The 16,587-nt window shown below is 35.2% G+C and overlaps 1 protein-coding gene across 1 annotated transcript in view; it reads right to left on the reverse strand.

The window, feature by feature from the left end:
- Positions 1-11,258: 11,258 nt before the first annotated feature.
- LOC120626560 overlaps positions 11,259-16,587 on the reverse strand; it is a 77,884-nt gene continuing 72,555 nt past the window's right edge. The window contains exon 2 of the mRNA XM_039894111.1: positions 11,259-11,680. Coding sequence (XP_039750045.1) covers positions 11,410-11,680 — 271 coding nt within the window. The 3' untranslated portion in view covers positions 11,259-11,409. The remainder of the gene's footprint in view (positions 11,681-16,587) is intronic.

Consider the following 16,587-nt stretch of genomic DNA (forward strand, 5'->3'; position numbering starts at 1 on the left):
ATGACGGGAACCCAGGCAACGAAGCGGCGGACTCACTAGCTCGCCAAGCCACAACACTGAAGGTAGTAGGACCAGAACCGATCGTACCGATTCCGTTCAGTGAGTACAAAACATGGCTACATGAACAAACACATAGGGAGCATTCCCTACTTTGGGCCAATGCAAAAGATTGTAAACAAACCAAAATAGCTTTCCCTAACCTAAACCAACACCTAACTAACAAACTACTCCGCCTGGATAGAAGCAAACTTAGGAAGGTGGTGGGACTCATAACAGGACATAGCTCCTTAAACAGACATCTTTCCATTATAGGTGTCACCGACAGTCCTCTTTGCAGAGCATGCATGGAGAAGAATGAAACACCTACGCACGTGATGCTGGAGTGCACGGGCGTGACAGAGCAACGCGAGATCTACCTGGGATCACCAGCCACTATCCCAGAAATCCTCAGCAACCTGGGCGGCATGCTGGGATTCTGGAACGAGCTTGGATGGCTGGAGTAGCGAGCAACATTGGGAAATTTCACGTACAACAAGCGAAGCGCTTACGTGCGGAAACTGCCCAGAAGAAGAAGAAGAAGAAGTGTGTGCTACTGCGTGTTTGTATAATATGTGTAGTGTTATAAAATTTTTGGGGTAGGGTTCAAGTAAGAATGACAATCAGGTAAATTAAATAAAAGTTTGTAGGAAATCTTCGTCCGAGGAAGTATTACCGCCATGAATATTTCAGCTACCAAGCAGTATTGCTGGGTTATGGAGCTTTTTGTGACAGAGCTCAACCGGGGAAGTACTAGTACCATCACACTTATTTCTTGTGCTATTTTTATTCTATCGTAATAATTGACGCTCCAAGCATTTGTTCCACCTATAGTGGAACACCATTGTTTATAAACAGAGCATCACCTCGGAGGGCATGCAAAGAACTCGTCCTGCACGCCGCCTTGGGTCCATCAACCTAAGGCGTACGTGCTAAGCCTCATGGGCCGTTCAGACCGGAACAAAGCATTGCAACAATGCTGCTTAGCGGAAGATATGCAATTGCTGTTTTGTTCTGAAGGGCGTGGTTGCAGTGGCGTGCACTTCATACATGCACAAAAGCACTGTATACCCTAAAACTTTTTATCCAACTCAAAGTTATGCTATATTCCTTCTTTATGCATACCCTGGTCAAAAACCCTGTGCACGCTACTGCGTGGTTGACGGTGTTTTATAGGCGCATGAGGATTATTACCTCCGCCTGAGGTGAACGGACACAGGTACTTTGTAGTATGACCTGCGAGTTGTTGATTTTTTATAGGCGATTCCACTGAATCATCTCATCAATAGGCTTATCCCATAGGAGGGATTTGAATAGTTGGTAGTAGTAGCACAGAGGTGGTTGGTAGAATCGTATTTGAACTCCCCTAAGAGCGCAGGTTTGTCGCTGCAGTTTGACTTTACCGGAGAGTTGAGAGTCCCAATTCTTGAAAATATTGTAGGCTTTTTAACATTGAGCTATGGCCCCATGAGTCAATATATGAGCGAATGATGCGCCATCTTGGGTCGTAGAATGGAACTGCATGGGACAAATTTGCTTAAAATAAGTTATTAGCAGACGCCGGGCACCGCTAGTGGCAAATATTCCCATATCTTCGAATGAGTAGAAATTTTATGCCACTCGTCGAAATATCCATGTCCGCGTTTAGTGTACATAGGTAACTGCTCTTATTAATGCGCGCACACGATTTGAAAACCATCGGGCGTAAAATAAAAGGTCTCTAATAGCTTTTTAAATTATTATTATAGATACCTGATTGAAAATACTCAAGGTGCTGAGTGCTGCTCAATGAGGTGTGAAGAACTAAAACTATTATTAATCTATAATCTTCATAGCGTAAAAATGATTAGTTAGTTAGTATATGACCATATTTATAACTTGCTTATCGGCTTTTGGCGATTCGTTAAAATTTTCTCGGTAGCCCACCAACACTCATTGATATAATCAAAATCGAATAATCTAACTACTACAATCAGAAAAGCAATATTTTTGGACTCTCCGCCATTGCAGAAAAAATGTGAATAATGAAAAGAAATGTATGTATCTACTAAGAATTACTAGTACACAGTAGGCATTCATTTCAACAGAGTAAGAAAGAAAAAAAAGTATAACTTTGACGAGAACAATAAATTTTTAAATACAGAACTAATCCCATCGGAACTTTTGAGTCTCACGGGCTTAAAAACCTATAACATCATCAGCATTATCAAACCTTATTACTACAACCACAACAACGCTGTGTTCTCCTCTTAAAATGAGCTAGGGTTGCGCACCACATTGGCCAAGTGTGGTTTAGAAGACTTGGCACAACTTTGAGAACGATATTTAACTTTAACTTTCAGGCAGATAAAAATTATCCGATGTATGCAATATTTTGTCAACATCGGTTTTGCTATTATACCCTTCATTGGTATTTTATAATTCACGCAATATTCCCGAGTGCTTTCCGGAATGAAACTATCCTATTTCCGTTTCCAGACTGTATCTACTATAATTTCGTCAAGATCTGTGTAGGGGGTGAGCGGCGGAGTTAACAAGCCAGAAAAACGGAGGAAAGGATTTCGTAAATCGCAATCTAATCTTCGATTGGATATAATCGTGCAGTCTCTTAATATATAACGTATCTAATATTTTTAATTGAGTTGCAATAAGGTTAAATTTAATTTGAATTAAAAACAGTAAATTTGTCTATTAATTTGTAATTAATCTTTCTTGGGTAACTTTCTAAATAAACCTCACTGTTGCAAGGTTATGACAGCTATTGACAGTATTGTTAATCTCAATATCTGGCAGACGAAGGCATTGTTTCAGTGGTCGGATTAAAGTGTTTCTTCATAAATCTCTTAAACACGATAGTAACATATTAAAGTCAATTTGTCCAAGACAAACTTTTACTCCACGCCTCAAGCTAGTTAAGTCTTTTATTATTACTAACTTGTGATAATTATAGCTCCCAGGTATTGTTACAGCGTGAATTATCTATTGAACCCCTAATTCCATACTGTGGGATATGAAAGGACTCTAAAGAAGAAGAAAATAAATCTTCTAACATTGTTTGTAAATGAAATCATAACAGCACAGCCACTCTACTATTGTTTAACATCGCCAGGATCCTTCAAGGTATACAAAAATTCGTAACATGTATGGAATAAGTTCCTAACCGGGGCAAACAAGAGCGCATCGCAGCATCCGGCCGCATAGTTCAGATGACGCCTCCAGAGGAATGCGAGCGGCCCACCTTTTCGTATCCCCATCCTTTCTCCACCCAAGTTATCGCTTTGTGCGCATATACCAAAGTTACGCAAAGTTAAACCATACGCGCAAATAATACAACTTTGTATTTTATAAAGTATTTTATTAAACATTTTTTTCTGTAAAATAGATTAATTAAACTGACATTTAGGTACAACAAACAACTATAAAATTCTTTGTTTCTTTCGTCTAACTCTAAGTATACATAAATAGGTCCTGCTTAAGTTGGAATAGTTCTAGTATAGCCTGAAATAGTAGTGACAGTTCTCTCGCGAAGCGAGAATCTCTGGGATTAGGTACAGATAACTCTTGAACACGCAGCTTAACGTATCAGTTGAAGGCGGGAGGGGGTGCAAATCGCATTAACACTAGGTTTATAATACGTACATTTACATCCATTATATATTCGAAACTATATCTTTTCAGCTTGAAGTTTCGTGTCTACTTTGTTACACTTCAAAATTGATTTTGTTTTATAAAGATAATAAGAATATTATTAAATAATGTAATTTTTGTGTTTAACCACTATGAACAAACAACAGGTAAGGCCAATGACTTGCTTGCAAAATACATACAATGTGCATAATAAATGTACAGTAAGTCAACTACGCAGCCCAACAGTATGGCTAGAGACAATTATCTCTCCGGGGAAAGGATAAAAATGTATCTACTCCCGCAGCTTTATCAACTCAATCTTGAGTCTTTATCAACAATGAGTATACAAACAAGTTGTCTCATTACATATACAAGTATGCTATATATTTTATATCGAAATCTAAATTAATTGTATCCTTTCATTAATACTCGATTGAACGATAACTGAATGACGAAACCAGTTCCTTCATTCAATGTAGGTATGACTTTATCTTTAGGCTGCGTTTCAATTAGATAGTCAAGTGTTCCAGAAGCGTCAGTTCACGTATTATAAAGAATTAGATCTTTTTGTTTCACTACAACAATTTAAAATTTATCCCAAACATTTATTTATTCTAAAACATTTATATAGTTTATAATATAAACACGAAACTACATAGCCGATTAACATCAAACATTTAATTCGTATAGTATGCACACCAATCATTATTTATGCTACTACAGACAGTGTATATAGACGGATGAAATTTTCTCTAAGGTCATCAAACAAACATACATAATTATTATTACTATAAAATACGCTACATTCATTTTTTGAACCTATCTATACATAAAATTAAGACATCAATAGTTCAGATTTACTTATAAATACAGTTTTGTTTTAAAATTTAAATCCATCGCACACCGCCGCAAGAGTTGCTGGAACGACGAGGGGCGTAACGTAGCATTACATAGCAAAACAGTGCATGAATCTGCTTATGTTTCGAACTGAAACTAGTGTTACGGTTCTGACGCATTTGAATCGTCTTGCAGAAGTCTGCGATTAAATTTACAGTCCGTACTATTAGGAACGGCTTATATAATACGGGGCTTTGCATAATTAATATATTCTTAGAACATTTATTACCCATTTATACTTATATATTATAACTTTATTAAACTCATTGGTATTAATAATTTCGTTATTATATATTATGAATACATATTTAAATATAAAGGTGTTCCAAAAAAATGGTATCCAGCCCAGAGTGTGTCGCTTGTACAGTAATTAACGTTTACTTGTTACATTTTAGGTAATTTAAAAAAAACTTTAATGACTGACGTATATGTGGCTAATACTAATATAAATCAAGATTTGACAAGCACTTGCAAAAATAAGTCAAAACTAACATTACTGAACTTACATGAGGATGTTTCGAGTCTCTTTATCATCTAGCCTTGACCCTTTCATTTGGAACAACTTGCATAAATACATATGAACATTAAAAGTATAAAAAATATATGTATGAATAATGTTTGTCTTATTTAAATGAATGTGGTACTTAATGATAAAAATTAACTTGCCAACCTTAAACTTGCAAGATATCCATTTAAACAAAAAAAAAATTACATTTAGTAGATTCGAAATGTAATTTAAATTATTTTTTTTAAATATACACCCATATAAACTTATTAAAATACATTCGAGGCCCAATTATTGAATTAAAATATACCTGAACTTTCAAAAAAAACGCATTCATTACACCAGTATGATTAGTAGTATTAATACAAATTCAAAAACGATTGCTGTTTGTATTTTCAGAGTATTCGTATATCTATTTTTATAAATCTAAATACACTTTTAGTTATAATTATTGTGTCCAAATTTTGTTTGTACCTATATTATGTGCTAAGTTAAAAAAAACGAGTTAATTGCACTTTTGAGATGAGCCATTACTTTCAATCACTGATAAAAAAAAGTTTACCATGGCAACATAGATCTTAATCGGGAGGAACGATTTAAATGCAATTGTTTTCGGGATAGTTATCTTGAAAGGATCTATTCAGCTGTTTATAAATTTATCGACCCTTTTAAGACGGGTATCAAATAATATTTTTATTTTAATTCCACTAAGCTTATAAATTAACAATCATTTGGATACACTTAATAAATCCGATGTAACTTCTAAATTTTGGTAACGATTACTGAAGCTGCAACCAAAGCTTTTTAGATTACCCGATTTCTTGGAAACGTCATACATATCATAAGTAGCTACTTACATTCAAGTTTGCGAAGTTGTTGGGGCTATGAAATGGTGGAATTTTAAATATGAAATTTCTTTGAAAAATGTAATGAACATTGAAATACCTTCGTGAATAACTTGTGAATGCCTAAGTTGTAAAGTCGAATAATGTATTGAAAAATAGTTTCGGATTTTAGCTTAGTATTTTAGCTTAGTAACTTTAGATGTAACAAGTGGATTAAGTATTTAATAATGTGTTAACTTTATTAATACATTTTGGCCATACCAGAAAAAATATCTGATGCAAAGTAGGCATTGGCTAGAAACTTTTTTTGTACAGGAAGATGAAAGAGCGAATAAGGACGTGGGAATTGGGACACTCTCCATTACGTTATGAGATCCCAAGAGAGTTTGTTTGTTACCTTTTCATACCTAAACCGCTGAGCAGATCTTCCTGAAACACGGCCATAAGTTAAGTATAAGCTACTTCTTTCCGCGGAAAAATACATTTCTACCGTAGTAAGAGTTAATCATATATTAATTTAAAATTAAAAACCAGCGACTTTCAATATACTGTAAACTAATAGAGAAACCCTTTCATTTGATAGATTGATACTTTTATTGAGGGAGTTATGAAAAAAAATGTAATCCGCCATTTTGTGACGGCGGCCATCTTGGATCATTTTTTTTTAAATCTGAGGACACTCCCGTCAAATTCCCGTTTAAAAATAAAAACAAAATGGGTTAATTAGTTTGGGAAATAAGATGCCATTGATAGAAACACACACACAGACTTGTCAAATTTATAACACCCCGTCGTTTTTGCGCCACAGATTAAAAATAAACATTTCCGTATATGCCTGTAATTTACAAGTATGGGCTGAAGTTACAATGAAACCTGCTCATATGATTCACAGTTATAAATATTTTATTCAGCCTCTCTACTACTGCATTCAAGTCGGTTATTGAAAATGACAAAGCCATTGAAGTGTACCCACATTGATTTTGCGCTTTACAATGACAAGAATAGGTCTGTATTCAATTCTTATCGTTCCGTGTAACAATATTGATAGTTTCTACAATAACTACTACACAAAAGCTCTTATTCCTATGAGATAAAAGCACAGGTTAGAAGCTCATTGACTACACCTGACAGACTGACTTAAATGTTAAAATGCATATACTGTATTATGATCCTTTCAAACGGGTAACGATCAAATACTGAAAATCATATTTAAAGTTAAGGATACCATTTTAAATGACGTGCTTTGATCGATCAAGAAACCTGTTAACGGTTCTAATCTTGTACGAGAATTTCGTTAATTTAAAAAGTGTTTTTTGCAAAAATATGTAAGAGATTTATACGTCATAATGATTTGAACACCGACACTTAATTTTTACTAATATTACAAGGTAGGGTTTTTTGACCTCAGGAGATTTCGGAGATTCGAACTGTTGAATGTAAAAATATTAGATAGCTTGTTATTTAAAAAAGTTATATATACCTAATAAAGGTTATCAGCATACGATTCATACATTATATGCGCAAGTAAGTCTACGGGACCATAGGATTTTAGATACGGACGATCGTAACAACAGCCATGATGACAGTAGCAAAGATTCACTAAAATATTATTTTTATCTAATAATTCGTGTATTATTACGTATTTATTTATAGTCCAAGTTAGATTTTCAATAAATAAAATTGCAAAACCTAGCCATGACAGGTAAAACCACGAATTCAAAATGATATCGTAACGTACAAACATAATTTTGTACCCCTTGAACTTAGAATCTCATCGTTTATCAAGTGATTCAACTTTGTGATTTCAAACAATCAGTTGATAAGTTTTTTGTTATCAATACAAAAAAATCAAATAATCTTTAGCTTTATGGAAGGAGGACTTACTGTAGGTTTAATTTGCCTATGACGTTTACCCGGGAAATAATTTTATTAAATATAATTTGCAATTTATCAACAAAATTTCCATGATATTTTTTAGATAACTCATCATGCTTTTTAAATGGCTTTCAGTATTTGACATTTTCCACTTTTATAATGCTTTGAAAAATATAATTTTTTTTTCATTTACTGCTAACGAGGGCTTGACTGCAATCACACCTGATGGTAAGTGATGATGCAGCCTAAGGTGGAGCGCGCGTGCCTAGAAGATGCCTATTCACTATAGATTTGAAGGTACTAATATTGTAGGTACCTAATGGGGAAAATGAAAGCTGGAAGGTCATTTCAGATCCTGGCGTTTGGTGTCCATGGTGTATCAATCATGTATGGATGCAGATCCTTAAGTTGCCTACAGGATCGATGGTAAAAACATGAGGGGAGAACTAGATCAAACAGTTCTTGAGCACACTCTCCGAAATATATCTTAAAGAATACCGAAAAGCCAGCAACCTTGCAACGATACTCCAAACTATGAAATTTTTCATTGGCTAAGTGACCAATGAGCCTTCATAACATAACGTTAGTTTAAGTTAAGTTATATCAAATATATAAAAGTTTTTTAAGAATTTGTCTCAACTAAATCCACAATAGAAGAATTAATTAAAAATAAAGAATTCGATCGCTACGTGTATTGTGAAAACAATAACTCCTTGTTATTATAAAATAAATACTTACGACGCATGGCTTGTATCTCAAGTCTGTATATGCATATATGAAGATCGGTCATACGAAGAAATACCTATTCTACATACAGATACACGTAATAGCGCTCCCTGCAAAACAGCCATTAATTTCTACTTAACAAGCAAACCAGCCCGGGCAATATCAGCCCCGTACTAAAGTAACGTAGTGTGTGCAAACAATAAGTTACTTTGGAACGGCCTCTTTGTTAAACGGACATGAAATATTAAGAAATCAATTTATGCTTCATTTTTAATATCCCTTGGAAGTAATTAAATTATTGGTAAATTAAACAGATGCTTATAAAATCCTACACTGTGCTACAAAAAAATAGCTGTTGAGGCTAACTTTCTCAAAAAAAAAAATAACAACATAACATAACATAAAACTTTTAGAAGAGGGTCATGGTGAAAGGCTGAAAACTTTAATGAACCCAGTTTCAATACGGGATTAGTAATTTCAGTCAGGCCTTTAACTTTTATATATCTTGTAAAGTAATTACGAAATAACATTGATGGATGCATAAGTATATTTCATAAGGAATTACCCTGTAAAATATTGAATAATATCAAAAGAAGCATCTTTATTTTTCCAAACAAACGCATTCAAAACATTTTAAGTGTTTACTTATGACAACCCTATTGAAGACAAAAGACCGACACGCGCATGGTACCTACGCCATGCGACGCGTAACTAATAAAGTGACAGGAGTTACATGATTTTAATTGTGCATGTGATATGGGCTGAAAAACTATGACAGTGGTTTACTCAATGCTCCAAACTCAGAAGTTTTCGGTTTCACAGATAAGACAGTACATAATGTACCTCTAAAGCCTCTAAAGTATTATTTTGGTTTTCATTTACACGTTGTATGTTTGTTTTTGTCAAAATCGAATTTTATACTCTTACGAAATCCTTATATCGTGATAAAAATAATTAGATTGCACACAAGTGTATTTGTTTACTGTGAATAAAATTTTAACAGAAGATAAATTAGTGTTTAAAAAAGTTATTTTTGTAAATGTAACTTTTTTTACGATTTTATTATTATTGTTCATTCACAAAGCGTATATTCCTAGAAATTATATTTCTTCGAATTTTTTGATTGTATAGTATATATAAGAGGCCATAATACCGTCTAACATTTTACATAGGTACACTTACATAAAAAAATACGATAGCTTTACCGTTTGATTCCAATTGACGACTGAACGCAATTTTTTTTGAGAATTGACTAATGCTTAGAGTTGATTTATTCAAAGATAGATAAGATAGGTATTTGATCCCTTAAGTTAGAATATTTTTGATGATTCTGAGAAGAAACTTTCGTCTTTGAAGTCGCAGTGACTTCAAAAGCTATAATAGACGACCAATCGACGTTGATTTCTGTACCTTAAAAGCGCGACGCGGATTTTGAAGTCTTTAGTCAACTTACTATTTTAAACAATATTTTTTTTTCTACCCTCTCCCAAGTTTTATATGAAGTAGTTATCGACCATTTATATTATTATATTAACATGGTTAATATAATAATATAAATGGCATGCATTAACATGGCAAATACAAAGTAGCTAAGTATCATTTTCGCTTCCGTTTGTAAACCGGTTTTTTTATTTTTGTTTGTTTAGTAGATATTGGCGATCGTTAGTGCTATCAATAAAAAAACTGGGAATGGGCATTATTGGTATTAGAGTGTCTCGTGAGATTTTCTACATACGTCTATCGACATACATACGTCGATTCGATCGCGTGAAAGTTAACTAGAATTTGTATGGACGGACGCCATCTAGTGGCAATACTGTTTTCCAGTATTGCAATTAGTCGTGTTAACTGGAAAACCACATTAATACTAGATTGCGCTCTTACGATTTCATACAAATAGTAGTTAACTTAAACGCGATCGAATCTGTACACGTAGGTAGAAAATCTTACACGAAGCACTCCAACTGTCCAACGAATCATGGATTGCATGGTTTAGCTATCAAATATAAACAGTAGACGAACCGTATGTAGCATCTATGCAACATACCGGTCGCAAGTAACAAGGAATACTTTTTCTTAGGTTTTGAAGAAACATGATCATATTAATAAATAGGATAGTTTTACCTAATAATCATTAATGTTTGTGTATACTAAAAGCGTCTGCAACGACTGACGCTAAAGTAATGAAAATATAATAGTTGGAGAATCCATAAAACATTATAAAACAGAAAAGATTAAACGAAAAAAAAAATTAAATTGCCGAGACGACTAATCGCTTGTCAGCCAAATCAACCTGAGTTTGCTCATCCAATTGATTTAATAAGCGCTTCTTGATCTATGAAGGCCTATCTATATCTCAACTGCACCGACATAAAGATAGATAAAGTTTCATCTTGTCGTTAAAATTAATATAAATGGTCTGCTTAAATTAACTTTAGTGATTTTAAGGAAAAACGTGCCGTTAATGAATCACTACACTCTGCACTGGTGAAAAACAAACTCTAACATTAATTTTCGTTTTGTCCTCACATACAATATAAAGATATTTATAACCACATACCTACTAATACACATATCTATATTATATTAAGCAGGAGAATTGACTGTCTGTCTCCCTATACGCAATATTGATACACATATATTATAACAATCAACATTTCGTATTTACGAGTATCATACACAATTTCACAAATACTAACTACACACTTTAAACCACTCACTGACGGAACCCTGCGTTCCTTATAGTTTGTGCGTTGGCTGACCGTTTTGTAACTGTCGATGCAGGCCAGAAGACTTGGGCGACGTGGGAGTATAAATTAGGCATGTGTTTGACATGCGATTTCTCTGTTGTTGAGTTTAAGCCAGGTCGCTTTACATGAGTTTGATTGTCAAGACAAATTACGCAGGGCCTGCTCGGGTTGTGCTCACCGGCGTTCGAGCGTAGTCTGTGGCCCCCGCGTTAGGCACATGCTGCTGGTCCTGAGCAGGGGGAGCCTCCACGCTAGGAGTGAGCTCGGAAGGTTCGGGAGGTGCGGCGGCGGGCCGGACGTGGTCGAGTCGTGGGCGCGGCGAGTAGCGCGGTGTCAGCGCAATCCCTCCGACGACTGGGTGCGATTGGCGATTCCCGCCTGAAGGACGTCGTGCATCAACCGCTCGTTCTCTTGCCGTACTGCGAACAAACGGATAGCTTAACCAGGGTGTTAATAGGTCTTAATGCTTCTTTACCTGTGTACACAAAACTCTATGGTTACCACTGGCCTGGCTGCAACTTTTGTCCCCAATTGAAGACTCAAGTATGAAGTACGAATGTCTCTGGACCTACCTACCTACTATAGTGATTTAGTATTTCTGGTTCCAAAGACAATCGTGTAATAGCTATATTAATCGAAGCGCCGCAATGGCGTAAAATAATTGGAGACAAAAGCAAAGTGACAACATCCTGACCAGTAGTAATGATAGACTCAGTGCCTGAGTACGATACATCAGACTTCATGTTACTCGGCTTATCACGAATTAACCTTTCTTTGCTATAATCCGCAAGAAGTAGACGAACGTATATGGTGAAATTTGAAGCTGAAGAGTTGACTCCGTTTCATATTTCAATACCCTGATGGTAGATTTGCTTTCATGTCCTAATGTATTTATCCTGAACATCATCTAGCTTGGCATTGTTGAAAAACTTCTCCTCAAATATAGAACCTCCTTACTGATAGAATATCATCAACGACTGGAAAGCAGTTTGTTCGAGATGAACACATGAAAGTAATACTAGTACGGAGCCGGTTTTATATAAAAAAGTACACGCAGGTACTATGTAAAACTAAGAGATTTCTCCACATATTAGATTTAAATTTTTACCTTTAGCTTAAGGTTCTATTTTTAGCAGATTATAATAAAGAAAAATTATTGTTTCATATGTACAATTGTAGTTTAGTGCAGTGTTTACACTGCACTAAACTACAATTGTACATAAACGTAAATTAACCTTTTTTTTACGTAACGTAAATTAACCTTTTTTTTTTGTTTTAGTGAGCTTTTAGTTAGATAACACACTGGGGTTTTGCTGGATGCCACGCTGTTATAAAGTATTAGTAAAAATCACACACATCTATGGGTTATGACAGCTATTGTAAGTTGATCGCACATTTTTTTTAAAGTATTATTTGGCGTGCCAAGCAGATGGCCCACCCGATGGTAAGTGGAAAACCATCGCTTATAAAAAGAGCAACATTGCGCAGGTCATGCCGGGAACACACCCTGCATCCTTTAACCTGAGACAAAAGTGTTAATCTTCGTGCCTGTAATTGCACCAGCAATCAAACTGGAACACAGCATTGCATCAATGCTGCTTTGCGGCAGAAATAGGCATGTGGTGGTAGTACAATGATGGTGGTAGTACTTCCCCGGAAAAGTTCTGTCAGAAAAGCTCTACTACTGCAGGTTGATCATATTAGTCTTAATTTCCGAAATAGGTGGAAGAACTGAACGCAATGCCATAAATACATGTTTTGGCTGCAGTTCGCATCAGTTGCGCAACAATATCGCAACAATATCGCCTGGTACTCGAACTCTTACCGGCTTATTCGGTAATGTGCAATCAACTTTATTGTTTACACGCTTGTTAGTTCTTTGAATACTACTTCAAGTTCTTAACGTTTTACGAAAATTTAGGGCTTTTAATTTCACTGAAACTTAAAATGTTTAATCTACCTGTTCTAGTGGTTCTAGAATTAATTTCATACAAATGTAATGACTAACGAATATCAAGGTTTAACCTTGCTATTAACTACTGTATTAAGCATTATTTAACACAATTCGTAGACAAATTCAGGTAACTACATTAAAAGTGCCTATTCGTTGAATAAGTATAAAGCTAATAAATTATATACCTATTCGTTGCATAAAAAATATCTACTTACTAGAATTTATTAGCTAACTCTTTCACTAAACTAAACTACGAAATAGCATATTCAACTCCCTAGAAATTTTGTTACTTAATTCTAATTTTAATTATGCATAAAATTAGCTAAGTGCGATCTAATTTTCACTTCTATACAAGAGTCTTTGTTTGTCTTGAGAAATATATTATATTACATTTGTATGCGTTATATTTAATAATTATATATTTGTATTTCTTTGTAATGGCCAAAAAAGGTCGCTAACTATGAGCCTCATAAGAAGGCTCAGAGTCACTTAGCGGTAGAAAGTATGTTAGGAGTATCTCTACTTGTTCAGATAAGAAATGAAGTAGAAGAACTAAAGTTAACGACATAGTTGAATGAGTCTAAGAATCGATGGAAGTTGGGGTGCCAAGGTGTTGGAGTGGCAACCTCGCACCGGTAAACGCAGCGTTAGTCGACCCCCAACCAGGTTGGCAGACGAAATCAAGCGAGTCGCGGGGAGCCGCTGGATACAAGCGGCACAGAATCGTGGAGTTTGGAACGCCCTACAAAACACCTATGTCCAGCCAGCAGCTGCAACAGCAGTGGACGTCAATCGGTTGTTATGATGATTATTTCTATGATACATTTTCGCGGCATAAAATGATACCTTTAGGATCGAATGTCAGTAGAGACGATTTGCTAGTTGGCATAGTGAGGAAGTGGTACAAAATTATGTATATAATATATAAAATTGTTTTATTCTGGTGGGAGGCTTTGGCTGTGGCTAGTTACCAGCCTACCGACAGGGATTTAGTGTTCCGGTGCGATGTCGCGTAGAAACCGATTAGGGCTATGACTACCATACTCTCTAACAGGTAAGCCCGCTACCATCTTAGACTACACCACCAGGTGAGATTGCAGTCAAGGTCTAACTTGTTGTAGAATAAAAAAAAAAGTGACGTCATTTGGCGTTTCACCTGCCATGGCGGAACGCTAGATTTTGTAGTTGGATTTATTGAAAATAAATACCAATCTCACTTCGAATATAAATAAAAATGCGAATAAGAAAAATTCTAAAATAAAATAAACACAATATTATAGCGATTCTTTGTTAATGTCATGCCTATAATTGTGGACGCTTGTCGGCTGTTGATGAAGCAAATATTTTACCTTTGACAACACCGAATCGTTTTAGCAAACAACGCGTAGACCGTAGCGCATCGAAGCGTTAAAGTAAATAAAAACTCTCTCCAATGCTGCGGGTTGGTGGACTTTAACGACTATTATCACACATCAGTAATAATAGCAAGGATCGATGGCTTAATGCGCTATGCGAGACACAGCTGATGCCATAGATTTACTACATCTTAGCTGGTATCGAAAATTTTTCGATACCAGCGATCTTGTACCGCGCTAACTTATGTACCATCCTTTTCAATTAGGTCGTGTTTACCCTGCAGCGTAATAATAGGCCTAAAGTTTTTTCATTAAAACGCTTCAGCAAAGGTAACTTGTTCATTTATTCTTAATTTTTTAGCGCTTCTGCTAAAAAATGCTTTTGCAAATTCAATAAGGGATTTAGCTTTAAAAGATTTATAACTATAATTGAGAATGTATTTTTCTCTAACAAATATTTTAGTAACCATTCTACCGGCAAAGACGTGGCGCTAAGCGATTTAGCGTACCGGTAAGAAGTCGCGTAGATGCTATTAATTGGGAGTATGGGTTTATTATTTACTTAGAACGCAACAACGTTTAACGAAAGTATAGGCCCATTAAAACTTGTCAGAATAAGCTGTTTTGCAGGATTGGATTAATAATAACATAAAAATGAAAAATATGTTTTATTATAATGAGCCTAATTACTAGTGGCTTGGTACTTGAGTTGAGTTTAACGTGTACAAAGCATTTAATGAATTGTCCTAAGCAAGCAAAGTGAAGTGAAAGCCGGCTACGTTTTGATGTAGCAGGACAATTAGCGGGCGCTTCTGCTGTAGCGGCGGAAAATTAGTCTGAGATAACTTTGTTACACCGTGGACGTACTGAGAAAATGTTTTAGATTTGCACTCTCTGTGTACCGTTTTGCTTTGTTTCACAAAAATAAAAGAATATATTTTTTACTTTTCATGTCGACGACCTCGCATTGCGGTGGGAATACTAGATCTGTGATTATTTGAATCTGTTTTCAGAAAAGGTAACGCGTCCATATTGTTATGAAAATATTTGCATATTTGGTATGGGAGTCAACAACAAAAAAAATCATAAGTAGTGAATGTTTGACCCTCTTTCGTGTGCAGTCTTAATTTTTTATTAATATTAATTGTCCAATTCTTGCAGAAAGCGGTGATAGCGCATGAGCTCGACTTGAGCTCATACCCACTTTCCGGGGGCTGAGATCGAATCCCAGCATATTTTACTTAGCATATCGACGATCTCGCATAGCGATTGGGATACACAACTTGCAAGTATTAAGTGCTATAACAGGTAAATTCGCACTGTGTATGAATAACAACACCCCGGGTGCTTTTCCTCGCAGCACGCTTCGTATATATTATTATTACAAACATATATTTTATTGTTTTAAAATTTGATCATATCGTAACGTGATGGATTTTCACCGCGCGATAATTCGTTACTTTTTTTCCAAAACCTGCTCCGCGAAGGTATTAAGTATAATAAATATAGGTAAGCGTTCTGAAAATTATCGTAGATTAGCATCATCGAGTACCTATTGCACGCCTCATAAGCGAAGCGTTGAGGTTATGCTCTACTCTCGACATTTCAAAAAAAGCAGTTTTCTCGAAACTGAAATTGATTTTTTGTTATTTATATTGCACTTACAGGTTAATTTGAGTACACTAATATCAAGTCAAATAATTTGTCAGGCACATAAAATACATTTCAATTACAATTTTTTTGTTTAACATAGTAAATAATAACATTAAACATAATCTTTTCTGGACGTCCGTGTATGGACGGGTGTATGTGGCATCAAAATTGGTCGAAAAAATGATCGTATCGGAACATTTTTTTTTTAATTATCTACAGTAACACACGACATAATTTCTTAGTTAATATGAGCGTTCGTCTATAACTGTCGTTAATATTAATTGTAACTTTCAATGTGCAATCATTATGACATTCCCGTGTCTTGTTTACAAAAAATGAATAATAATTAATATGAAAAAAAAAA

Source organism: Pararge aegeria, chromosome 9 (genome assembly GCF_905163445.1).
Source record: "Pararge aegeria chromosome 9, ilParAegt1.1, whole genome shotgun sequence".
NCBI classification, from domain to species: domain Eukaryota; kingdom Metazoa; phylum Arthropoda; class Insecta; order Lepidoptera; family Nymphalidae; genus Pararge; species Pararge aegeria.